This window comes from Frankliniella occidentalis, unplaced genomic scaffold (genome assembly GCF_000697945.3).
Source record: "Frankliniella occidentalis isolate FOCC.00 unplaced genomic scaffold, Focc_3.1 Scaffold39, whole genome shotgun sequence".
NCBI classification, from domain to species: Eukaryota; Metazoa; Arthropoda; class Insecta; order Thysanoptera; family Thripidae; genus Frankliniella; species Frankliniella occidentalis.
In genome coordinates, this window is record NW_026267169.1 from 1,203,799 (window position 1) to 1,230,062 (window position 26,264).

Sequence of the window (26,264 nt, forward strand, 5' to 3'; positions counted from 1 at the left end):
AAAACACTTGCCGATCAGGTAGGAAAAGGTGATTTGAGTTTGTAGTTAAAATTAGCTCTGTTGCGGCCGTTGCTCTTCATTGTGTGAGTGGAGCATTCGTAGTGTTTTTTTAAATTGAAGATTGCGAAGTTATTGTTTGTGTGCAAGTTCGCCCGTGGCTGCGGGCGCAACCTTCGGCATCATTACCATCTCAGCCGACAGGAGAAGGTAAGAACAAGTCGGGGGCGAGCCTACCTGGTGAGCGTGTAACATGGCTACCCCTTGTCTGGCGGACAACGTCTGCTCAGAGTTTGGCTTGCACCCTCTTTACTGGAGACCGGAACGCTCAGGGGTATTCCCCGATGCTGTGTCATTTGAACTCGTCTCCTCCTTTGCCCGATTCTCGCCCTCTGTCAGTATGTGTTTGTAAACCTTTGTCTGCACAGAACTGTCCACTAAGGCTAGAGCTGCTTCAATCTTTACATTAATCCCTATTTTAAGATGCTTTTAATTCTAATTTGATCGAACTTGCTGTATAGTGGCTTACCAAAAATTGTTAAGTGCTTTAACTTTGTGTCGTAGCTGCTTAATCTCTCTCCAAGAAAATTTGTTGTCATTCATGTTCAGTTACGCACTAGTTCACAAGCTCCTTCAGTGATTGTTTGTACTATTATTAATGTTTCCCCCTGTTCTACCTGTTATGCATTCTATATTTACTTTCCAATGAGCTGCTTATGAAAAAGTACCATAAAATGTGAGGTTGGAAACTGTTTCAGTGTTATCATGAAATGTTAATCATTTTTGTTAAAATGAACAATACCGTTCCAATTGTGTCTTTCATTTATATGTGTCTGAAAATCGTTTATAGTTCTGATTGTCAACTTTACTTCTTGCAGATGTAATTGGTTGTTGAAAGGCAGCCAACGCTCACTTCTTTGGAGCTGAACGGTGAGTGTCTTATGTTATTATACAGATCAACTCTCCAAAATTTGGTTTGATTTATTTGTCCAATACTTTTATATTTATCTAAATGACGAAATTAGTTTAATTCAATTGGGTGGGTTTGTGCTTTGAACAGTGCTGTGATGTAAGCATAGATATTTCATCGCGAACTATTCCAAAAATTGTATGTGTTCCCAAGTAGGTGGGTAGGCAGCAAGCAAGGACCGAAGAGCTTTCTGTTGCTTCACAGAAATTTATCTAAAGCTGTGTTCTCACAATTTGCAAATGGCAGTATGTGAACACACAGGCACCATCAAACCGTGGGTTGTCCCCTCAAATAGTTGTTTGTCACCCAAGTTGTGTTTTCTTTGTGTCGATGGCACGCCTGTGGCATTGGCGGGGGCGGCACGCCTTCGAGGGTGGTTGGAGGGCCTACGAGGGTGGGCGGCACTCCTTACGGGGGTGGGTGGTACCCGCGTACCAGTCTGCTGGAGTGACCCAGCCCGGCCAGCCCAGCCAGCCGGGCGCGGGGCGCGGGCCGCCCGCCAGCCGCCACCCCGTGGCCTACTCCGCTACCCCGGACACCACCGTTCCGCGCAGTGAAATTGGGTCAGCCGGCTACGTCGGGGGTAGGGGGCCCGGGGAGGGAGGAGGGGGTGCGCACGGGGGCTGCTGGGGGCTGCGACCCCCTGCGGCTTGGCCGGGTGGGGGGGCTGCGGGGGCTCCACACTTGTCGCACCCCCGCCCCCGCCCCCCAGGGCGGGCGCGCGCGCGGGGGCGGGGGCCCCGGGAGCTGCTCGGAGCACGGTGGCTGCTGCATGGAGCCTAGTCCAGTGAAAGCGGGGCAAGGGAAGGCATGGTCGCAGCGAGGGACGCCTGCTAGCCGCCTCCGACCGCGGCCCGCCCCCGTCCAGCCCGTCCGCACCGGCGCGCTCCTCCAGACCGTCGAGTTGTTGAACCGCCCCGCGGCCGCCCCATACCCATCGTGCTCGCGCGTGTCGTGCCGACCAGCCTGGACTCTGCAGTGAAGTCCTTTAAGGGGTGAGTACGGTGGTGCCCGTTCGCGAGTCCCTCCACGCCGCCGCCGGCCCTGCCGCCCGCGCGCGCCGGATGCCCCGTCCGCTATTGCCCCGTCGTGTCCCCCCTCTGCGTCTGCTGTCGCGGCTGCGTATCCGATCGGTTATATTTCGGACCGTATGGACCTCGACCAGCGGCTATAAATCTGCGTGTGGCACTGTGCGGTGGGGCGGGGGGCGGGTAGGGCAAGGGCCACCACCGCCGCTGCTGCCGCTGCAGGCTCGGCCACCGCCTGCAGGCGGGTGCAGCGTGCGCGCACCGAAATAGTTCCTCTTGAGGGCCAGGGCCTTGAGCGACTTCCTGGCGAACCTCTCCTCAACAGTTCGTCGTCGTCGTTGAACTCAGTTTACAGTTCTGTTACTGTTGTGATCCGCAGGCCGCCGTATAGTGTCGCGGGAGCCCGTGGCCGCGCGGCGGGGGCGGCGGGGGCGGCGCGGGGGGTGGGCGTGGCGGCACCCTATAGGGGGTGGGTGGGATTCCCGCTGACTTGCATTGGAGGGGTGCGGCGGCGGCGCCCCGTGTTTGTTTCCATTGGATGTGACCCACTTGCGCCCCCCCCCCCCCCCCCTCCCGACCCAGGTGCTCCAGTACAGTGTTCACCCCAAAGGAACTGGGTGCCTGCCTGGCCGGGTCGGGGCCGACCCACACCTGCCACCCACCGCCAGCAGCCTGCCCAGGCAGGGCCTAACCCCATAACCCAGAGACGACTTCACTATAACGAGAAATGAGAGTGAAGGTGCTCGGTTACGAGCAGGGCCGCGCCTAGCCGTGCTCCGCGACGACGGGTTTCGCTCTGCATATTTTTTTTACTCCTTCACTTTTCCTCCCTTTTTTTTACGTCGCCCGCGCCACCTGCCCCCGGGTGCGAAGTGATTGGAGTGGCACAGCGTCGTCGCTCGCTCCTCGTCACGCTACAGAAACAGCAGCGGCAGCCTCTTTCATTTTGCTTGAAAAGTGGTCGTCAAGTTTTCTCGATGTAGAAGAATTTACAAGGAGGGTCAGCTGGAGCATATCGTGGTAATCCAAAATGTATGGAAGTCATGTTTGTCATTATGACTTTTTGGTATATTCTAAGTCATGTTTAACTGACTGTTGGAATTACTCCGGGTAACCCACATAGTGTCCTAGGCTCCGTCTTTTTTTTCGGTTTTGAAACAGTTACATATTTTGCGCTCCAAGCAGTATATTATACTTTGCAAGCATAATGCGGACTCTGCTTGGTTTCCAAACAGTTGCGCCATCGCCTTCAAGCAGATTCTACGCTCTCCCTTCCAAGCAGTTCTGCATGGTTTCCAAGCAGAGCCCGCATTCTGCTTGGAAATTACCAAGGTTTGCTTGGAGTGCGAAGTAAAATAATTGCTTGAAGACCAAGCACGCCCAGGCCCAGGTCCATACCGTGTGGGAAACGTTAGCAGTGTTCCGCTTCCGTGTGGCGGCGAAGGATCGGGGGCGGGGCGAGCTGCAATTGCTTTAGCGCCGTCAGGCGCGCGCGCTTCACTCGAGAGGGTTTAGAGAGAGCGAGGGGGGGTGAAGTGGCTTCTCTGTGTGTACGAGGGAGAAGGAGCGAGGCCGCTCGTGCGCGCTTCAATAATTTATCCCCCCGTATCGGTGGGGCCCGGCCCCGGCGGCGGCGGCCCCCTGCCCTGCTCCGTCCGTCGGTTTTATTCGAACGGGCTCGGCTCAAGCCGAGGCTCAGGCCCGCCTGCGGCCCGCGGCCCACCACCATGACGGTTCGCCCCTCGGCCCGGCCGGCTCTGTGACTCACCTGCCTCCCCTCCGATTGGGAAGTCCACGACCCGCGCCGTGGCGTGTGCGCCGCGCGCCCTGGAGCGAGCGAGAGGGGTTGTTACCACGAGCGAGAGGGGTTGTTACCACGAGCGAGAGGGGTTGTTACTACGAGCCGGTGTGGTTGTTGTGGTTGTTACCCCTAGCCGGTGTGGTTGTTACCACGAGCCCGTGGAGTTGTTACCACGAGCGAGAGGGGTTGTTACCACGAGCGAGAGGGGTTGTTACCACGAGCGAGAGGGGTTGTTACGGTTGTTACCCCGAGCCGGTGTGGTTGTTACCACGAGCCCGTGGAGTTGTTACCACGAGCGAGAGGGGTTGTTACCACGAGCTGGTGGGGTCATTATCTCGAGCGAGAGGGGTTGTTATCGTAGCGAGCGATGCGGGTCCTTTAGTGAGCGATCAAAAGTTAGGTACTAGAGTGACGTCCTTTGCTTAATGTCGCATGTGTAGTGTGACCGCATTTTTAGTCACGTTACGTGGTGTGACGAAAACTGGTCACACAAATTGTGTCCACATTAGTTTTTCCAGTGTACGACTGCAAATAATTGTGGGGGACAGCCGAAAGCGGCCGACAGACGTCGTCAGGTTTGTAAGCGTTGCGGAGAGTGAGAGAATGAAAGAAAGGTCGCTCTCCGCCCCGCCCCGCCCCGCCTTTCCCTTTCTGGTCGCGTGCGGCGTGCGTGCTAATTGCTGTTGAGCTCCGCGGGCCCACTTCTCACCCTGGCGCCCCCTCTCTCCTCTCCCTTCCCCTCCTCATGAACACCACTCAAGCCCCCCGCCCCCCGCCACTCCCTCCTCTTGCCCCGCCCTCTCCATCCCTTTGGAAGCTGAAACTGAAACAAACCCAACAAACCCGTTGAGAAAAGAACAAATACTCATGATTCGCACACTCTGAGCATGCCCAGCCCACGCCCCACGGTTGTCTCTCGTCTGCTACCGGAGACACACGGCGGCATCGGTTCGAACCCAACAGGGCGCATCGTGTCCTGCTCGCGGGTTTCCCCCGTGTGGAACGCTTTGATCAAGTTATTTTCGGCACTCGCTCTTTTTTATTATGTGGATAAATCGCACACCGTGTGGGACCTCTGGCCCTGGCCGGCGGCGGTACCGCGCGGCGGGTTCGATCCCCGCCGCCGGAGCGCGGGCTCCCCAGCGGCCCTCCCGGGCCCTCCCTATTTCGGTACGTCCGATGTGTATTTTTACCCGGCCGTGCTGTGTCGCCGGGACGGAATTAGGGCCGTCTTTTGTGCGGACGGGGGTTCTTATTATGCTTGCTATTGCCGTATCTGCCGGCGGCTGGGGCGGCACCATTTGTTTTCATATCCCGCGCGCGGTTTGGTCTTCCCTCCTCCCTCCTCACTCCCCGATGGTGGTCGGTCGCGGCGGTTGGTAGCGACGGGGGCGGCCTTAGCCTTGGCGCCGCCATGAGCCGTGACTTTGGGGGGAAAGCTTGATTCGCGAGGGGCGCGATCGCGTGCGGCAGGAGGGTACACACCCCGCCCCGCCACACCTCGCCACGCCCCGCCACGCCCCCGCGGCGTAAAGACCCCTTGCCGCGCGCTTTCCAGCGCAAAAATAACCTTCAACACCACGATTAAACGCTAGGGTGAAATTGCGTTTATATATAATTCCGACCTCGTGTATGCCGAACCACGATACCGATCAAGTATGTAATGTAATTTTCTCGAATTTTCTTCTTTGTTATGGTCTGAAATCTCACCAAGGATTTTTTGGAGCAGTGTGGTTGTCAATTTCGAAGATTTGAGTTCTGATCCAAATTTGCTCCGGTTTCTAGTCCCAATTCCAGTCTGTTCGTTCTCGCTTTAAAAATTAATAATAAATCGTGGGCGTGTTCTCAATTAGAGACCTACCAGTAGGCCGCGATTCGCCCCGCCCCTACTCGAGACAACACATTAAAAAGGGAAAAGAAATTTTGTACCTCAACGGGAAAAAAGAATTAGTCCTCACAACTAACAAATTAGCTGATTTTGGGATAGCTAATCCCAAATTTGCTGTGGCAGCTAATAGTTGGTTGCTACAGACAAGAGTTAGTTGCTACAGCGAAGCTGTCGCTGCAGGAGCCAATCGGTTCGTTCTGAATTGGGTGTTTCCCGCTGTCAGAACGAACCGATTAGTTCCTGCAGCGACAGCTTCGCTGTGGCAACTAACTCTTGTCTGTGGCAACCAACTGTTAGCTGCCACAGCGAATTTACTGTCTATCCCAAAATTAGCTAATTTATTAGTTGTGACAACTAATTCTTTTTTCTTCGTGTAGTACACAGGGTGGTCCATAGACCCCTTGTACCTCCTATCCTCTTACAAATTTTCTTCTTTCTACTGCAGAGTACCGGGTGTAACTGCGAATACGCAGCAGTGTTGCGGGTTTGCCTACTCTTTCTTTTTGCGGCCATGGCCACTGCGGCCATATTGGGTATGCAATCCCGCAATACTGCTGCCGAGGGGGCATGGTGTGTACACATGATTCCCGAAATACTTGATTCCCAGTGATTCCCTGTGATTCCCGTCCACTTTCATTCATTCCTTAGGTTTTCTAGTGGTAGAAAACGCTTATTTCGACCAATTTGTATCAGTTTCATAAGTTTCCCACTTAGTTTAAACGATTTCTGTTGATTTCGTTTAATTTTTATCCAGATGATTCCCAGGCAGATGTACACATGATTACCGGAGTTATTGCCCCCTCGACTGCTGCGTATTCACAGTTACACCCGGCACACCCCGGAGTACACCCCTTGACCCCCTTGCCCCTTGCCTGCTGGGGGTGTTCGGTGCTCGGCCCCTCTCCGCCCCCTTGGCCAGAAGCCTCGCGCGGTTTTCTTTACTCGGCTGCTTTCGACGCCGCGCTATGGCACCACTACCGTCGCAAATCGTTTGGGGGCGGGGCGGGTGTCAGTGCCGGCCCGAGCCGAGGCTAGAGCCGCTCGTGCAGCTGACCGCCCCGGGCGCGCCGGCGTGGCGTGCAGCCCCACGCTTGATCAGCGTGTCGTTATTTATGTACGACAAGGTTTATCACTGAGATTGACGTCACGCCTGCTGGAAACGGGGAGGAGGGGAGGGGGCGACCTTCGCCAGGGGGGGTTGGTTGAAAAGGGGGGGATGGGGGGTGCTGGTGTCGGTGGTGTGCCGGTGGCGCGTTGTGCCTGTGGCGCGCTGAGGGAAGTGGAAGGAGCATTCGGGGAAGCAGACAGGCAGGATATCGCGATACCCATGGAATTGTGCACTAAAACAACCCGCACACTGAATCGTGAGGAACAGTCTCGTACCTCCTGCTGAAATGCACATTGATGCATAAATGGATAGAAACAATTTTGTGTATCGTATGTATAAATTCATGTTTGTTTTTTCGATTATTTTTTTTAAGAGGGGTGGGGGCGAATTTTGTAATCTTATTTATTTCGGGTGTGCAAATTTTGTTTAAAAGTTACGGAACCTATTCTTTGCTTTGTTCGCCTACCAATTAAGAGTGGGCATCCCGGTATGAGGATCCTGCAGGCAGACCAGGCAGACCCACCAAGTGAAGAGGAAACCACGTTTGTTTACGTGGATGGAGGAGATGCGCTTGGGTTTATAAGGCATAGATAGACGATCTCACTCGAATGACATCTCTCTCTTTCCTCTCACTCTCTCGCAATACAGTTCTCCACCCACACCTCGCATATATTTGCAGCAGACCAGCCCCTCCCCCTCGATCCACCACATCCCGCTCGCCGCCGCGACCCTGCCCCTGAGAGGGAAGGGCTGCAGCTCGCGGCTGCGCTGCGCTGGGGCTCGCGTGCCGTCCTTGGCGCCTCGCCGCCTCCTCCTCCCTCCCCCTCTCTTCGCTACAGCCCTGATGCAGGCCATGCGCCGCTGCGCCACCCCTCCCTCCCTTCCTCTCCCCTCTCTCTCCTGCTCCTCTCTGCTCTATTGCACCCCCCCCCCACCTGTAATACTTTCGCGCGCATCTCATCCACCCCATGTAGTGCGCCGCGGTGCCGGGGGAAAAGGGGATGTGCGGTGGAAGGGGGGGGGAGGCGATTAGCGAAATGCTTTCCAACTCTCGGAGCTTCCCCCCGTCCTTTCTCTCTCCCTCTCGCTCTCCCTCGAGCACCGGCGCCGCCGCCGTGGTTCTAAATAAGGGGCGCGCTGGGAGGGATAAAGTTTTATCGCGGACCCCCCGCTCGAGCCGGGCCGAGCACGACATGCACCCTCTCACCCTCTCTGCTGCCGACAGGAGCGCGCGAGAGCGAGAGAGCAAAAACTAGTCTAGCATGATTTGCGACAAATCCTTGCCATGTTTACAATCCACGTCCTTGGAAATGTAATTCCGATTATGTATGTATGTGTTGTGTTAAATATTCCAGGTGTACCCTTGGCGTCTTATGGACAAAGGGAGTAGGCAGCAGACATTGGAGCGCATTCAAAGCAGGGTTGTTACAGGTCATGGAAAACCTGGAAGTCATGGAAAAGTCAGGGAAAAAAAATCGAGTCATGGAAGTCATGGAAAAGTCAGGGAAATCAATCGCCGAGTCATGGAAAATTATGAAAAGTTGGAAAATTGCAAAATTTGGTAGCGTGCTAAGCTCCCGCGGTCCTCTACAATGGTCCAATTTATTGTTTAAAATCCTTTTTTTTTCGCTCGCTTCGCTCGCGAATATTTCCCTCTCTTCTTTCGTATAACCATAGGTGCACATACTTTCATCGAGAATATCAAAACAAATGTACAGCACTCAAACTCTGCACTCACATTTGCTGGCTAAAATTTTTGAATCTCTTTCGTATGTGTCGAAGTTTGGTCGCCACAGTGGAGGTGGTACCGTTCCCTAAGCGAGGGGGATCTGGTTAATCTAGGGCGCATTTTAAACCGCTCAGCTAGGTGAACATTTGAAAATTTTCGTGCTCGCTTCGCTCGCACTTAGCCCTTTCATGTTTCTAGTCGGTAGCGTCAACCGAAAGTGGCCAGCAAACCCCTCGTGCGATTCAAAGATACGGTGCTTCCCACTAGTTGCCAATACAGGCAAGGGGCCTTGTGTAAAGGTAAAATTCGAGCTACAACGTCACTTTTGGGGCCGGGAAAAACCGGAAAGTGCCCACCCTGTAAATGAATGCATTCACAGGGCCGTAACAAGAGCTTAACCAATAACTTAAAAATATTTTTGGGGATGAAAGTCATGGAAAACCTCCAGTTTGGTCAGGGAAAAGTCATGGAAAAGTCAGGGAATTTGAAAATCCCAACTCTGTAACAACCCTGCTTTCAAAGGTACCGGGTGATTCAGAGAAGACGCAGGTGCGGGCGGGTTTGCGTATCCTCGACTCGGCGGGCGCACGGGTCCCCTCCTCACCTCGAGTCGACTATAGGCAAACCCGCCCGCACCTGCGTCTTCTCTGAATCACCCGGTACTTCCGTTAAATAAAGATATCATATCACCCCAGAGAGTTCCAATCCACAGTCGGTAATTAGGGATATTTCTATAAGCTTTTTTTGTTGACTCGTTTTCTTTTTTCGGTTTCCCTACGCGGTGCCACTCGACACGCTGGCCACTCCCGCGTTGCTCCGTGGCGCTCTATGGTCCCCTGCTTGTGAGCCCGGCCCGTGGGGGTGTAAGGCACAGGGCAGGGAGCTGCCCCGGGCGGAGTGGAAAGAAGGGGAAGGGGAACTTCGCGGATGTTTTTTACGGATGGCCGTGACGTGTGCGGTCGCCTGGCGGCGGCGGTGCGGATTTCCGTTTGTTTTGCTGATGCCGTCGTCGTCGTTGTTTGTGACATTTTTGCTCCAAGACATTGTTACTGCCGCAAAGGGCTGACATTTGAGTCGGCTAGCGGGGGAAGAGGCAGAGGGGGAGAGGGGGCGGTTCCCCCGGGACTTCACCCTGACCTTAAGAACTCCCTCTTCCTCTCCCCCCCTCCCCCGCCTCATCTCCATTCCGAGCGCCCCTGTCCCCCCGTTCTTACGATCCCCCCGAAAACAATAACGGGTTAACGACGGGGTGGGGTTTCCGCGGGGGTTCCACGCTGCGTATACCGGGCGTCCTTAGTGTGTCCGGCCGGCTCGTTAAAGCGGCTATTCGAGGGGGGGCTGTCACTTAGGACCCTGCTGGTCTGCTCGAGGTGGATGTGGGTGGGGCCGCTCGGGAGGGGCACAGCTCCGCACCGCAGTCTAGTGCCGGCCTCAACTGGAACGGACCGGTACTGACTCAGAGAAACTGTCGTCTTTTTGAGACCATATCTTACGATGAGATCCTAACGTGTCTGATGTTGAAGTCGACTGAAACGGGGCTGAAAGCAAATTAAATATATGGCTATGCAACCCACTCAGAGAATTACAAATTATTTTTTGGGAGATGTTAACATTATCAAATCCGGAATCCAAAATCAGCAAAATATTCTTTAACGGAACTCGGGAATCCCGCTTCACCGCTTGTCTCAGTGAAGCTCCCCAGGCCGCGCCCCGGCCGCCCGCCTCGCACTCGCGCGCGCGCTCCCACTGGTGTGTATACGTACACAACACATACACACGGCTGCAATTTGGGGTCCACATTCTTCATGTGGTTTCAGCAACAAGTCCCGCGGGGTACTCGGCGGGCACCCCCGTCGCAGTGCTCGTTTGTCGAGCACGCACTCGAGCCTCGAGCCCGTCAGGCCATGCCACATATACTCCTCTTGGTTTGCTCGCTCTTCTGCTCTGTTCCCTCCCTGCCTTGTTTCTCCCTCTCTCTTTTTCCCTTTCTCCCCCTCTCTCTCCCTTTGCTCCCTCTTTTCCTTTCTCTCTCCCTTCCTCCCCCTCTTTCTCCTTCTCCTCTCCTCCCGCTCTCTTCATCTCCTCTCCTCCCGCTCTCTTCATCTCCTCTCCTCCCTCTCTCTCCATCTGATCCCACTCACCATCTCCCTTCTCCCCCCTGCCCTCGCTCGCTCTCCTTGTCCCTACCTCTGAGGCCGGATCGGTCCAGCCCCAGCCCGGTTCCCGGTTGGGGGTGGCTCCGGAGCACCGGCCCCGCCTCCGCCTCTCCGCGTCTGGAGAGTGGAAATGGGGTCAGGAGTGCGCCGTTGGACTGTTGACAGCTTGCGTATCGAGCGAGTTGGGCGGCGGCGGAGCTGGCTCAGCCGGTGTAGGGGGGCAAGGGGGGAGGGGATCGCCTCCTGTAAATGATCTCAGCGGTCGCCGTACCTGCCGACTGATTCCGAAGAACCCTCTCCTATACCTTATGTTTAAGCTCCGTCCTTGTCGCGTACTCGTGGGGCAGCGCCCCTTGAGCCTTGTGGAGGTCCCTTCGGATCAGTCTGGTGACCTGTCGTGTTTGTTTGTTGCAGGTCGCGCCTCGACGCGCCCCCGTACCCCGCCGCGCTCTTCTGCGCCCTGGCACGCCCTGCCAGGCCCGCCCGCCCCGCCAGCGCCACCCCCACCACCGGCAGCCATGAGTCCGTCCGGGAGCCCGCCCGAGGTGAGTAGTGTGCGCACTGTGGAGGAGGTACTCGGTTTTCGAACTATCGAATTCATTTCGTAAATCTTCCAGACTTTTCAAAACTCGTCTGATTATTTTTGTCATTGCGTATAGACTTTGGACTTTGATGTTCCCTGTGCATTTTTTATGTGTTGGTAATTTTTTGAAACCATACCGTCCCGGTAAAGGTGTGTGCTGCTTTCGGTGTTCCGTTTGGCGACGCCCTTTGTCTGGCTTTGCACGTGTCGATGATGTGTGTGTGTGCGCGCGCGCAAGACCAGCGCGTCGGCTGGAAGTGGGTCAGTCTGGAGAGAAAAGGGGGTAGGGGAGGGGGGGTAGGATATAGGTCGTGGAGTCCAGGTGGTGCAGTGGACCTCCCCCTGGCCAGCGACGGGCCTGGGGGGCGGGCCCGGGGGGGCCCCGTGCCGGGAGGGGCGGGATGCTGGGGGCCACGGCGGCGCAGCAGTCGGCGCATCGGCGGCGCTCTCCAAATGTAGGCCACGTGGGGGTGGAGAGGGCGGGGGTGAGGGCGAAAGGGGAGGCCGTTTTCGTCCCGCGCTCGCGCCGCGCGCTGTCTCTCCCTCCCTGCCCTGCGAACCCCAGTCCGTGCCCCCCGGCCGCAGCCCATATGGACCACGCCACATCGACCCGTCGCCCGGCTATAGGGAGGGACCCGGGGACCCTGTCCCATGCCCCTGCCCCCCGCCCTTTCCTCCCCGCCCTAACCTCCCTCAATGCAAGTCTGGACGCGGGGGCAGGTGTGTGGAGAGTGCTTAGGGTGTCATACTCGGGACTTGACCTCTGCCCCGTGTCCACCCCTCCCTAACCTCCCCGCCCCGCCTTACCCTTCGCCTTACCTTACATTGGACCGTTACGATTGGAACCTGAGTAAAGCCGTACGTCTAAAGCTGAGGCCGGAGAGTCATCCCAGCAGAACTCCATCATCAAAGAATGCCGCACGGAAGTTGGAGAGCTCGCTTCCCCGCCTTGTGTCATGAGTGCCGGCATGCGCCTCCAGGCACGTCGCGCCGCATGCCTCCGCGACGAATCCCTGCTGCCTGCCGCTCTGCTGTCCCGGGGATCCCTTCCCGCTGCGGCCGACATGCCGGCGCATGCCGAGGGGGGCCGGGACCGAATCAGGGCTGCTCTTTATCCTCCCCCCCGGGGGCGCGTGCCGGACGTGCCGGAGCGCCAGGCAAGGGCTGCGGCGGCGGGCTGGGGGGCACTGCATCGCGTGGAGTGGGGCGCACACCTGCTGCAGCGCGGACGAGACGCGAGAGAGCACTTTTGGGGGAAAGAGAGAGAAGGAGCGGGTGGGGGGGGGGGGCGTTGGTGGTGGAGATTGTTTTAAAGTAGGTCACGCTCAGCCCAGCCGGGATGGGATGCACTTCCTCCCCACCCCGCCCAGCTCCTACGGTATTGATTGAACGGCCTGGGGCCATGTCAGATCATATATAGGTCATCCGGGGGGATGCCGCCGCCGCCGCCGCCGCGCCGCAGTCTGAGAGGAGCTGGAGAGGGGCCGGAGTGCTCTGTTGCGCCCCGGGGACTCCACTCCCTGTGTGTGTGTGTGAGAGAGAGAGATAGAGAGAGGGGGAGAGAGCGAGCGAGGGCGTGTGAGTGTGTACACACGCGTAAATCAAGGGTGTTCTTCTAATAAATCAAAACACGATGCCGGAGCAGGGGGGGGCTCAGAAATATGCAAAAGAAACAGAGCTGCAGTAGCATCCCGGGTGCTTTTTTGAGGCCATGCTTCTGCTGCTACCTACCTGCACTGGTTTCTAAAGAAGGACAAAAATATTTGAAGTGGGCGCGCGGAGTTTGCAGCGCCGTTGCGATCGCCCTTTTGCCTCTTTGCTTCTTTCCGGCGCCGCCGGGACTAGCGCCGGGCGTCCCGCCAGGTAGGCCGCTCGGCCGCTCGCGCGCTGAGCGGGTGGCCTATGCTCGACCTGGCAGGCGCCGTGGCCGTCGCGGCGAGCGAGTGAGTGCTGCTGCGGGGCGGGGCGGAAGACCAACTGCTCGCTTGATCCGCTCCACCTGTCTTGCGCTCCTTGCTCTCGCTTGCTTTTCTCGCTCTCTCCCTTTGTCTCGCTCGCTCCTTCCTCCGCACCGACCACCTTGCCTACGCCTCTGCCTGTGCCCCTGTCCCTGTTTGGGTTGCCCGGCCCCCGGCCCGGCTCAGCCGTCTGGACTTCCGGGTCATGCCGTGGCGCGGGGCGGGGCCGGGCGAGGCGTGCGAGTCGGCGTTGAGCTCGGCGCGCGTATTGATCAGCCCAGCCTGTAGTACGCTAGCTCTGCGTGGGATGCTGCTGGGTGCGTACGGCGGTGCTGTGCAGCGCTCTCGCTCCTTCCTTCTCGTACGGTCGGTGGGCGGCCCCCTCTCCCTCTCTCTCGCTCGCTCGCTCGCTCCCCTCCCGCGCGCGCCCACTCCCCTCCGTCCTATTTTCCCCGGCCCGGACGCGGCTCGCCCTAGGCCAACGCCGCCCGGCCCGGCCGCACCACCCTGCCCCACTAGTGCCCCATGCTCTCCGGCCACGCGCCGCCGCGGGGCGCTGCCGAGAGCTGTTCGTCTTTGGCAATTGATTTTCTGGCGGTGGCGGTTGACGCTGCGCCGCCGCAGTTTGCAAAGCGCAGCTGCAAGCTAAACAACCTCAGTACCCCGTTTTTATTACTAAAATTGGCGAGATGAACATTTGGTGTATGCGGCATTTCTATAAATTCCTATAATAAAGATATTTGTTAGTATTAAGGCCAAGGGAGTGCGTCGCCTAATTCCAAATTGTCAGTAACAGGAGTCTTTCGTCATCAAGTACGTTTTTGGCTGTACGTTTTCCTCGAGTGAAAACGGGCGTCCGTCTTCGTGTCTTGCGCCTCTACTCACTCACGGCGCGGAGTCGGGCTGGCGGGCGGGACGGAAACGGAGGGAGTTGTGACAAGCAGCGAGCCCGCCCGGCCCGGCCCGGCCCGGGCGGGCGGTACGTCGAGGGGCCCTGATGGGTGGCGTGGCGGAAATCCATCCGCCCCAATGTCCCGCTCTCCTCTCGCTCTGTCGCGGTGACCTAGGAGGATACTGTTGTGGTCCAGGCTCTTGTCGTAACTTGCCAAAGCAGGGCTGATATGGTTGGCGCTGGCGGGTATATTATTGGTGTTATAGGATAGGACAGGAGTGAGGGGGTGTTGGTCATTGACCCTTTCTCACCCTCACCCTCCCCTCGTCTCTCTCTTCATCCCCTCCTCCCTCTTCTCCTCTCCCCTTCCCCCGCGACGACGCGGTGCTTTGTGTAGGGCTGCGGCCACGCCTACCCCACTCCTGCCGCCCACCCCTTCGCTGCTGCAGCCCAGCCGCCCTCGAGCCGGTACGATCTGGAGAGTGCTGGACCAGGGAGGGGGAGGCTGGCCGCGAAGAGAACCGAGTATAGATTTGTTGTGACGTGCGGCCCGATTACTCTGGATGGCTGTCGCGCTCGGGTCGCGCCCAGCATCCCGCCTTGGGGAGGCTCACGATGGCGGGAGCCTTGCATGCGGCCGGGAAACGTTTTTCTGTGCATTTTGGTTGACGTTTAAGGTCGGTTCCCTGCCCTTGGGGAGGGGGAGTGTAAAAATTACGTGCACATTCAGTAGACTTTATAGCTGTAGTTCTTAAACTTAAACACTTAATATTTATGCAGATTAGTGAAACAAAATATTCTTGTATTTTTGAAACAAAATTTGTTTCTTTTTCTCATTATTCCTAGATACCATCCCAAATGGTCATTTGTGAAGATGTTCTTAGGAAGCTACACTGAGTTGAAGGAAGTGGCGTCATTTAAAAAGAGAGACTTTTGGGAATAAATTTGAGCCTGAGCATGGCCAAACTGGAAAGTGAGTACTAACCAAAACATGGTTGGATATCTTACTAGTCTGTTGTGGCATTTCGTTAGTCATGCAAAATAATAGACTTAACACTGTGCTACTAACTACTTTTCAATATCTTACATACACAATCTTGTAATGTATTTATGAGTTTTGACATTTGGTTGTGCATTGTGCTGGAGTCTTAAGTGCACCCTTGCTTGTGCACTTGCCTGTTAGGTGAAGGATATACTTGCATTAAAAGTGGGCTTGACTTACCAGATAATCTTATAGTCAACATGTATTTATTGGTAATTATTTTTGTGCCAGATTGATGCTCCTTTATCTGATAAGTAGATGCTTTTCAATGCTGTTGTAGCAGAAGTCTATGCAATGAAAAATGCACATTATTATTCACACACACCATGTGAGTCAATGGTTTTGCTCATACTTGGCTTTTAATTATTTTTTACTGCATGAGATATCTCTGTGTCAATAACTGTTCTTCTTTGCCTTTTCTATGAATTCTAAGCCGCACAGTCTTCACTGCTGTTTGTTGTTTACCAAGTCTATCTTGGGGCTGTTTTGGAAATCTGAAAAGTGCCTTGAAATTTGTGAACACTGCTTTCAAACACCACCCTATGTTCTTTCTGTTGACAGTTCCAAGCATAGTTGTCCATAGTGGGTCTCCCAGTGTGCCAGGAGTGAGCATGGATCGTCCTACCCGTCAGACGCCTCAGTTACGTAAACAAGTATGTAGTGCGAATACCTGTATTTATTTGACCTCATTCATACCATGAACATAACTCATTAAATTTAATTCTTTCACCGGTATCATTTTTGTATCATCTTTTGTTTTTCAGAAATCTTCATTGGATGATGCAGAGTCTGGAACCAGTGGCTGCATTCACCACTGTAAGCTTGAGGCATCTGGTTCAGCGCCAATTAACAATAATTGTTCAAACAATAACAACAATCAGCAGTCTTCCTCTAAGTCTCCCGACACATCAGGAGGTAGTTCAAAATCCAGCAGTCCTGGAGGTCAAAACTCCAAGAGTGATGTAGACAAGCCAAGTGGACCTCAACCACAGCTCTCTCGCTCAAGAGTAAGTTCTTTCTCTTTCTAAATCCTTTATCATGTGTTTTCACCTTGTCTTTCATTTCTTCCTCTAATTTCGTCCCCAGTCAAATGGTAAAATGAAGATGTTGACCCGGAGTCATGCTATGCGAGAAGCAACAAGTCCCCCTCCTGATCCCTCAGCTGTTCAGCAAGCACCTGCTGCATCAACGACTGCTCCCACTGCAGCCTCAACATCAACCAATACACAATCCACCCCTTCAGCAGTTAGTAACAACAATGGCAATGGCAAAAATAATAGCCAGGCAAGTAAACCCACTAGTAATAACAATGGCAGCAGCAAACACCACACAGGCAGCAATAACAGCAACGGCAATGGCAACAACAATAACAATCATAATAGTCATAACAACAACAATAACAGCAAAACAAAAAATGGGAACAACAAAAATAAAGAGCAAAACAACACTTCAGCAAATAGAACTAATCACAGGCAGAACAAAAATGTTGTTTACATAAGTTCCCCACAGGAAACTTGGGGTGGCCTGTTAAGTCGTGATAATCTCGACCAGTTTGTAGATCCAGCTAAAGCAGATCTAGATGGATTCATCGCCCAACAGATGTCAACCAAAAACCGTGCACTTTTATTGAGAGTTGAAGAAGAGCTAGTTAAACTTTTAGATGACCCAAGGTTTGTACTCTACTCTTTATGAGTACTAACAGAAGTATTTGACTAACAGTGTTTTCATTTTATAATCTACATGTCTCTCCTCATTTTTCAGAGCTGTGTATTTCCGATTTCCTCAAATGACATCCTTCCATCGAATGCTTGTTCATCGAGCAGCTACTTATTTCACCATGGATCATAATCTGGACTCATCTGGAACATGTGTTGTTGTAAACCGGAATAGGAATAGCAGGAAACCAGAAAAAAGTTTTGCTGATATTCAGAAGGTCTTCAAAGGTCACAATCGGGCATATTCTACTGAAGAACCTCGCAAGTCTATTCTTAAACGTGACTTCGCTTCCTTTGAGGACAGCCAATATAAGGTAGGCCATTGCCATTGCCTTCATGTATGAAATATCATGGCAGATAGTAAATCCTCTCCATAAAACCCACATAACTATCTTTTCAAAATTTTGAAAATAAAAGTGCTTAATTGAAGTCTAGTCATGTTATATCTGCCTTCCAAACATTTTGATGCAATATATGGCAAGTTAGTAGAAAAATTTGGGCGTGGTTTGGACTGTCAGAAATTGTAGTTAGCTTTGTGCAGTTCTGTATATTTCTCAGCGCTTGGGAGTGCTGCTTTAGCCAATCATTTGTATTTCTGGAAACCAAAACTTTTATTAGTATCCCAATTGCTTTGCTGATTTGTGGAATCTATACCTATCTTCACCAGTTATCCTTCTAATTTTCCTTTACTAGGAAAATCAGGTTTTCTGATGTTGTTTTTTTCCGCTCCGTTCCTTTCTTGTAGTACTCACTCACTTGAAATCAAAATGTTAGTATAATGTTTTGCAAAGCAAGTTCAACAGGATTATACATTGTATCCTGTACTATCACTTATCTTGAAGTTAATCATCATTCAACATTAATTAACATTCATTTGTAGCCTATTTCAATTCAAAACTTGAAACTTTTCTGTGGTTTTCCTACTGGTTTTGGTGTTGTAGGGTTTTGCATCAAAATTGGCATGCATGGAGGAAAAAGAAAACATTGGAGAGGGGGTTAAATTGTTTCACATGTAGTGTCCCTGTTTCCCCTCCTTTGAGCTAACATAGAAAAGCTTCTATTGTGCTACAATATTTCACTAGTTCAGCTATTTGACCCCCTTGAGAAAAGCACAAAAGATGGAGAAACATCTGTTTGGCTTTTGCAGTCAGATGATAAACAGCTGAGTTTGGAATCTCGTCGCAGTAAGAGTTTTGAAGAAAGGGAGGAGGAATATGAAAGGGCAAGGAGACGCATCTTTAGCCGGGATGTGAGTACTTGTATTAAGAGAAAATGGGAGGAGTGATTGAAATGAGTGGATGTTTTCACTTTCGCTGCCCATATCATTTTTATCTGTTTATTTTTTTCATGGCTTTTCTGTTTGTGCAAATGTATTGTCTGCCTGTGTTGAGTTATGCTTCTATTATTTTCTTAAAAAAACCCTTGAACCAATAAATTTTTTTTATGTCTGAAAGTTTTCATTTTCCTTTCTGCTGGCATGTGCAAGTAGTTTTACTCTTGTTTCTATAATTTTAATACTGATGCAAAGCGGTTAATGTAGATTACCTTTCATTATTAATTGTATTTTTGGCATGTACTATCACCTACCACCAATTTTTGTTTATCATTTTTTGTTCTGTTTTAGTTTTTGACCAAGCTTTTTCAACTTTGTAGGTAGTTTTGCTCATTGAACTTGAGGTAGAAATTCTGTCACCAATATTAACATTTCACTGGGATTGTGTAGTTTCATGTCTTTTTTTATTTCACACTTTAGCCATTACCACAACTCACAAATGCTGCTGCCATTCATTTATAATTTGCTAACCTCCATTATATTTTTATTTATCTTCATTCCATTGTTATGTATGGAAAGGCTATTTTGTCACAACTTGCTGCATATTGTTATTGATTTTTAAATGATACAAATGAAAAATCTCCTTTATTGTACACTCTTGGTGTGCCCTAATTATCTACCTACAACATTACTTGACGTAATTTGTATATTTCTTCCCTCTAACCCAATTTACAGGATAGCACTGATAGCTGTCACCAGAGTGATTCAAACCAGGACAGTATGGAAGATGTGCGTTGGAGTGAATGTGCTACGTGGGCTGAGGAGGAACCTGAACCACCTGGTAGATATTTAAGGCCAAATGATAGGTAAGATCTTAAATTATTTATTTTTTCTTTTTCTTGTTTAATCATCAATTATTTTCCATTACATTTGGTGCATTTGATTTGTAGGTCCTCTCGGTTAATGAAAACAGAATCCTATGAGAGCCGTGAGAGCTTAAAATCGAATTCGATGCGGTCAGCTGTCTCGAAGTCTTACAGTTTTGGTGGTTACACTGGTAATGCTGCAAGTATGGGAAATAATGGAAGAATGAGCTCCGGACAGGGTCAAAGCTATTCAGCGTTGCAGAGGGGAGATAGCACATCATCCTCACTCAGCACAGGATCTCGTATGCTTGCTAAACAAGGTATTTTCAAACCTCTGTATAAGTTGTTAACTATATAGTATGTGGCAGTGGTTTAATAATTCATAATTCTATTTTCTGTAGACTCTGGCAGCAGTGTTTCATCAAGACTGAGTCCATCAAGTTCAGGTTATAAATCCCAATCTCAGCAGTCGGATGCTACACTTTCAGCTACTCCGTCTCCAACAGCAACTCCGCTTTCCCTGCTGCCTGTAAGCTAAAATTGATGTCGTTTTACTTCGAACCTACTAATGTGTGTGTAATATTGTATTGTTTATATTTTCATCAACAGATGTCTAGTCAAGGTAGTCAAGATACTCTTTCTCCTGAGCCTCCAGTTATTTGGCCCATGACTGCATTGGGAAACATCCCATCAGGCAGTGTTCTCATCAACCCAGCTGTAGGTGCCATTTATTTAATAAAATTCATGTTATTCTTTTATCTTCTGTAAGTACTAACTGTATGCGTGGCACATTTCATGGTTTAGACGGGACAGCCAATTTGTAATGCGGATGGATCAGTCTATCGTTATGATCCTGAAAATCCCTTGACTCTACATATTCCTCGTTCTGAAAGTCCTGCAAAGCCATCTCCTGCTGGCTCTGGTAGACAGGCGGAGCAAAATAATGGTAAGGGTTAGCATTGAAGCGCGAAATGTCCTTCCTTTACACATAACATTGTTAGTAAAATTAACAAATTTATTTGTAGATGAACCCGCAGAAAAATCCAATTGGTCCAGTCAAACACCCTCACCCAAGGGGTCGCCGTCACCCAGCTCACCAACAGCACCCACTGCTAAAGCGACAATCCAGACTGAAACAAATAAAAGTCAGCCAGCTCAGCCCACTCAAGCCAAATCATCTACAAATGCCAAGTCAATAGAGAAGTCAGAGCCAAGTGAACAGCCCAAGCTTCAGCACAAAGACTCGTCATCCTCCCAGGATAAACGCTCTGGGCACCACCAAGACTACCGGAAGCACGACAACCAGCCCGCGTCCTCTGCGCCCTCGAGTCTGACCGTGCCGTCGGACGGCGGGGGTGGGACCGGCCGCTCCGTGACCAACTCGGCCACCTCTCCCATGCTGGTGGCGAGCCCGCAGCGGTCGCTGCCCGCGCAAGCCGGCCAGCCCATCGTAGTGGGGGCGCCGCCGGGCTGCCCTCCAGGGTGCCCCCCGGGCTGCCCCCCGGGCTGCCCCCCGGGTTGTCCGCCGGGCTACGCCGTCACGAGCAGCCCCATGATGCCCATGTCGGTCATACCGCCCGGCATGCCTCCCGCGCCGGGGCAGGTGCCCGGCCAGGTGCCCTACCCTGTGCAGCCCGGCGCCGTCTCCCACTACCACAATGGCGCCTACGGCTACGCGGCTGCGCCAGACGGCCAGACCTACATTAACGGGTACCCAGGAGCCACCGGTGGCGCCGTACCTTACCACATGGGTGGATACCCCGTCAACGTGGACCCAGCCACGGGCTCATACGTGACCCAGCCTCCTCCTCAGCAAGGGCAGCCCCCGCCCTCCGGGCCGCAGGGCGGTCCCTCTGGTCCTGGCGGTCCTGGGGGCCCAGGAGGCCCCGGGGGCCCGTGCTGTGTGCCGGGCTACCCGTGCCCCTACGGCCCCGCAGTCCCCCCTGGCCCGGGCGGTCCCCCACCACCACACCCAGGCTACGACCAGCGCAGCCCGGTACGGCGCAGGACGGGAGAAGTAGTCGAGTTTAAACTCTTGATTCTACCTTTACTTACATCTCTCTTTATCTTCTCACCCATAGGACGCGGCTGGCCAGGTCGTAAACGATATGGCGAACTACATGATGGGGTTGAATCTGAATGGTAATGGGACAGCCATCGACCAGAGAGCGGGAGGGGATGGATCTTCAAACCGCTCTGATGGCCAAAGTCCTCAACATGGTCCCCCAACTCCTCACGTCATTGTCGCAGGAAATGGCTCATATTACTGGGGACCTCAGCTTTCTAGTCACAACCAGGTCAGAATCTAGTTGCTTTATTCAGTCAAATTTGAATGTTTTTTAGTATTCTGGACTCACCTGGTTTTGTTTCTAGGCCTATCCTCCGACGGTCATGTACTATTACCCCCAAAACAATGTGCAGAGCCCACCTCAAAGCACAGGCTCAGGTGGTTCTGGATCATCTGGGACAGCCAGTAACAATAGTACTAGTTATAATCGAGGAACAAGTCCTGCCAACTCAAATAATAGGGAAAATAGTAATAGTAAGAACTCAAATTCAACTGGCTCATCAGCTTCTAGTTCACAAGGTGGCAGTAATAGAAACAATTACAACCGTAATGTTGCTGCTAGTTATGCAAAGGGTGCAGCAATTTACCAACCTCCTGCGTATTCATCAATGCCCAACATGCAAATAGCACCACAAGTCCAAGATAGATCTGTGATCAATGGTAAGTCATAATCCCATTCAAAAACTTAATGTCATTTGCATTATTTTACAAATCTTTAATCTCTCTGTTTCGGCCAGGTTATCCCAACGACTGCGTTGCTGTGGGTTCCCCTCAACAACAAGTTGTGTATACTGTGTCATCCATGCATTCTAGCACGTAAGTATTTTTGAACCCAATTATACCTAATCATTTTCGTTGAAATATTTGCTTCATTAAACTCTTCAAATTATGACAGTGTTCCCACACAATCCTATCAACCTGCCGTATACTCAAGTCCAAATGCTACTATTGCGGCCTCTGGTGCCGCTCCTCCGAGTACAATTACATACTACCAAGGAGTTCAAGGGGCTGGTGACACTGGCAGTCCGTCTCAAGGCCAGCAACTTCTGCCTGTCAATCCGTACGCTCCTCCTCAAAACTATATGCAAGCACCAGGGACACCTCCCTTGACTCCACAGGTGGATATCAGCATGCTCCTTCAATGTTATATCTGTTCTCTTGACCTCTCCTACAATATGTTAAATTTTGTGGCAGGGCTCATATGGTGTCCATCCATATGTTTATGGAATGTACTCACCAGCTACCAATGGAGCAGGAGCTCCTACTTCTCCAGCAAACTTCCAGAGTGCTCCTCACCAGTCACCAATGATTCAGAGAATGATGCGACCCAACTTGGTAAGTAACTCAATACATCTTGGAGGATTTAAATTTCATGTTGAAATAGAAATCTTGAAGGGTAGCATATTATATATTTGTTCGATTAGATTGTTGGTGGTTTGCAGTCAAGCCCTCCACCAAGGAACATGGGTCCAAAGGGCTTTCCGCGTGGACAAAGCCCGGTGGGACGGAAGGACCAAGGATCCCCGGCATACTCAGTGCCAATGTACAATCTTGCAGCTTCAAGATACATGTCAGGTTTGTTGAGTTGCTTCAATCAACATTGTGGAACACTTTTTCTTAGGCATTTTAGTGCTGGACTCCTTATATATTTTTTTTAAAGTTGCATTGCGGAATGAACAAGTGCCACATTCTAGTGCTTCTACGGTCACTAAACCGACCCATTTTAACCCTGTATACACTTTGTTCACCAGGTGATATGAGGTACATGCAAGGGCGCCTTCCATTTTCAATTCCCACCAATACCTACCACCGAGCTATTCGTCCCTTCCAAACTTCTTACTACCCTCGACCTCACAGTCAACCCTCAGGGGAGGCCCTAAGTTATACACGACCACCTAGGGTGCGGAAGCCAACGTAAGTGTAATTTTTTTTCAAACAGTGGTGTCTGGATGCGGCGTGCCCTTACTTGTGTTGTTTTTAATGATAAACCAAGGTAACTTATAGTCCCTGTAACAGTATGAGTCGGTTTGGTGAGGCAGAAAGCATGGTTGCTAAGTAGCTGTCTGCCCCTTCATTTAGGCCTAACTCCTATCACATAAAACTGTGTTGTTTTTTGTCTTTTCCCCAATTGTAAACGTCTTCGTTGATTGCATTGTGTTTAAAGTAATGTGATATAAATTTGTGACCAAATTAATTGTTCTCGGAGAGTGAAACTATGGTTGATAAACCCAGCATGCTTTTCTGCAAGCTATAATAACACACAGCTTGAGTTCTTTAGTATGGGTGCACAGGTAAATATGCACTATTGTATCTGCACACCTCAGTCCCTAACAAAGTTAAAGGTTTCTGCTCTCTTCAGATTCAAAATGATAAAAGTAGTGCCAGGCTTAATGAAAACAATTGCTTGAAAGTTTACCTTTCAATTAATATTTTTAGGTAGAGATAGATTTTTGCATTGTTATAAAGTAATCCTTCAGCAATATTACATTTTGGTTTTGATCAATACTTCCTATTTCTAGCCATGTAATAAAAATTTAGAGCTTGTAGTTCTTGTAGGTTGGTGAAAGAGTTCAGTTAATGGCTGCAAAAGTGGCATACAGTATTTGGATTTTGGATAGACCATCAGATTTTTGTCAAGGAAGTTTTTTCTTTATCCTCTGCTTATTGTTACTATTTATTAATATGCTAAACTGCATCTAAACAGGAAAAAAAAAAACGTAACTAAAGTGGAGAAACTTTTTAAGTTGTAATTTGTAGCTATAGAGCATGCTTATGACTGCTGTTTATGTGGACAGCAGCCTACTCTCAGGGAGCCCTAGCCCTGTTCGGAACCCTTTTGTTGGAAGGGAGCTCAAAGCTTTCTCAGAGCCACCTGTGGTAAGTGCACCCGGCGGGTTACCGTGGGTGTGACTCGCTTTCTATTTCCTCGGTTCATAATGTTAGTCTAGTTTTTCTTTGTGTCTCACGGCTTTCCATATTGAAATCATGGAAAAGAAAAAAAAAACCTATTTGGATGTATAGGTATTCACATGTATTGGAGGTTAATAGGATACCACCCTGGGATGTCACCTTGAGGTTCTTAACCTGAATCAATGAATCATTCAGTCAGTGTGCACATTTTTAAGCATGGCATGCTTCTTGCAGTCTATAGCTAGACTTCTGAGGGGCTCATTCCTTCTCATCTACTTCTGCCACCCAGCCAAAGTCTGTCTGTCTATGCTAAAAGATACTGTCTACCCATCTATGTTGATAGTAGCGTTTGACTTTGCTTATTTTGACTTTGCTTGGCATGTCTACAGCTCACACACAGGTTAGAAACAATCAAAATAAGGGCTCCTGGAGCAAATACATAATTTGGTCAATCTTTGATTAGTACAAGAGAAGATGACTTAAACCTTTTCTGAAGTTTGCAGTAAAATTTCCTAGTGAAGGCTGCGGGTAGTTCTCATTGTATTCTTGTGGTTTTTCTTTGCAGAAATTAAAAAACCACAAGGATAGGTGTGTGTCCAAGATTCATTGCATATGTATTAGTGTACTGTGCTATGTATTTTTGGTAGTAATGTGTTTTCTGTGTGTTTAATTAATGTTTGACAATTGGTATCATGTTTGTGTAGATCATTACATTAATCTTAGAGGTGGAGGCTTTCTTCTTGTAAGTTCCATTCAAATCAATGTGCTGGCTAACCTATCAAATCATATACTATTAGATCAAATGGTTTAACCTTGTGTACTTACTTTATGGTAATATGTTGCAAATTATCCAATCAAAATTAATTATTTTTAATACTACAAAATGTATAGAAATTTTAAAAGTTCATCAAATCAATATTTATGGATCTACACTTTCAGCGTATCTGAGCATAGTGATGAATGTCACTATTAATTTACAGCTACAACTGGGATTTCCTCTTCCAGCCACTTACTGTGATAGCTTAACTGAGAAAAACTAGTAGTATTAATATTTCAGTTTGCTCTATCATGTCAGCCTATACATTTTTGGTCGATGTGTCATCATTGCTTTCAGCTTTATTTTTAACATTACGCCATTTAATTCACACAAAAAAGTTTGTTTTTATGGAGTCTGAAGGCTTTTCAGCACCTTTTTAATGTCTTAGTACTTTAATGAACGTCTGTTGAAATAAATGTGTACGGTTTTGCAGTTCTTATGACTCGCTCAATTGTATGCCAGTAAAATTAATCTTTTTTGATCTGTCCCTACAGGTAATGAAGATGTCTTGATGTTGCGAAGACCTGGAGTCCGAGCGCTTCCAGTCCTTTACGGCCTACCCTGAGCTATCTGAAAGAATCTCCAATAAAGAACATAGTGCTCAGGTGTGGCAGGACAACCAAATTAAATTGGATCATATTGCCAGTTGTGAGAATCTCTCAGACAGTGCTCAGTGCTCTTCAAAGACTGCTAGTTTCTCAAAATGCCATGAGGCAGAACATGGAAATCCCACTAGTCCCTTGGGAAGAAAGAACAGTTCACCTTCTCACAGCAGTGATACAAGTTATTTAAGTGAAAATTTGGACATAAATGATAATAAATGTGTATTACCTTGTCAAGATAAGTTAAGCCCTGAGTTAAGCTCAGACTCTTCAGATTCTCTTAGAACAGTCATCCCTGCGGTCCCAGCAGTGGACCATGCCAATGAGGACGTATATCCAAAATGTATTTGTAAGACATTTTGTAATTTTCCTGACCCACATAGGATACCAACGTCTGTTCCTCTTTATGTTGACACAACACTGGCCAATTTAAAATTTGATGAACATGTTTCTTCCAATCGATTACTGAATCAGTATTCTCTTGTCCCTGGATATACAATGTACAGAAGTATTAATAATGACGGGGTTGAACCCACATTGCCAAAAGAAAACCTAGCATTAAATTGGAGGAGGCCTGTTGATGAGTATTTACAGTACCATTTCAGAATGAACTCTCCTTTATGTGTAACTGTTGACTCGGTTCCAGCCAATGCTCAGTCCACTCAGTCTCTTGAAGGAACTGTTGATGAACACACTGAAAGTCTTGCCCCTACTAGTGAACTTGAAAATTCCCAGAGACCTCCAACACCTCTACATTTTGAAAATCAGGTACAGAGTGGAACTGAGCTGGTTTCTTCTTCTCCCAATGACATAGATTCCCAGAGTGTAGAATGTAATGATTTGCTCATTCAACAGACCTCC

General features: G+C 50.4%; 1 protein-coding gene across 9 annotated transcripts; it reads left to right on the forward strand.

Annotated features, from left to right (window-relative positions):
* Positions 1-25,865, forward strand: LOC113215078 (collagen alpha-1(III) chain). Of its 9 annotated transcripts, none has more exons than XM_052266444.1 (24): positions 1-207; positions 876-927; positions 11,092-11,222; positions 14,957-15,083; positions 15,714-15,805; positions 15,917-16,159; positions 16,239-16,822; positions 16,914-17,181; positions 18,015-18,116; positions 18,876-19,006; positions 19,091-19,326; positions 19,408-19,535; positions 19,616-19,723; positions 19,811-19,952; positions 20,032-21,002; positions 21,088-21,303; positions 21,380-21,734; positions 21,812-21,890; positions 21,970-22,192; positions 22,269-22,409; positions 22,499-22,649; positions 22,826-22,988; positions 23,870-23,951; positions 25,296-25,865. In XM_052266444.1, the coding sequence occupies exons 4-24, from the start codon at positions 15,068-15,070 to the stop codon at positions 25,311-25,313; spliced, it is 4,449 nt and encodes a 1,482-aa protein (XP_052122404.1). In that variant the 5' UTR covers positions 1-207; positions 876-927; positions 11,092-11,222; positions 14,957-15,067; the 3' UTR covers positions 25,314-25,865. The 9 variants fall into 9 exon arrangements, with proteins under 9 accessions (XP_052122404.1, XP_052122406.1, XP_052122407.1 ...); XM_052266446.1 differs by having other exon boundaries at positions 23,873-23,951; XM_052266447.1 differs by having other exon boundaries at positions 22,517-22,649.
* Positions 25,866-26,264: the final 399 nt, after the last annotated feature.

Coding starts and splice junctions, on each gene's coding strand:
- LOC113215078 (XM_052266444.1), top strand. Junction 21,891..21,969: donor TCATCCATGCATTCTAGCAC/GTAAGTATTTTT, acceptor AAATTATGACAG/TGTTCCCACACAATCCTATC. Junction 22,650..22,825: donor AGCTTCAAGATACATGTCAG/GTTTGTTGAGTT, acceptor TTTGTTCACCAG/GTGATATGAGGTACATGCAA.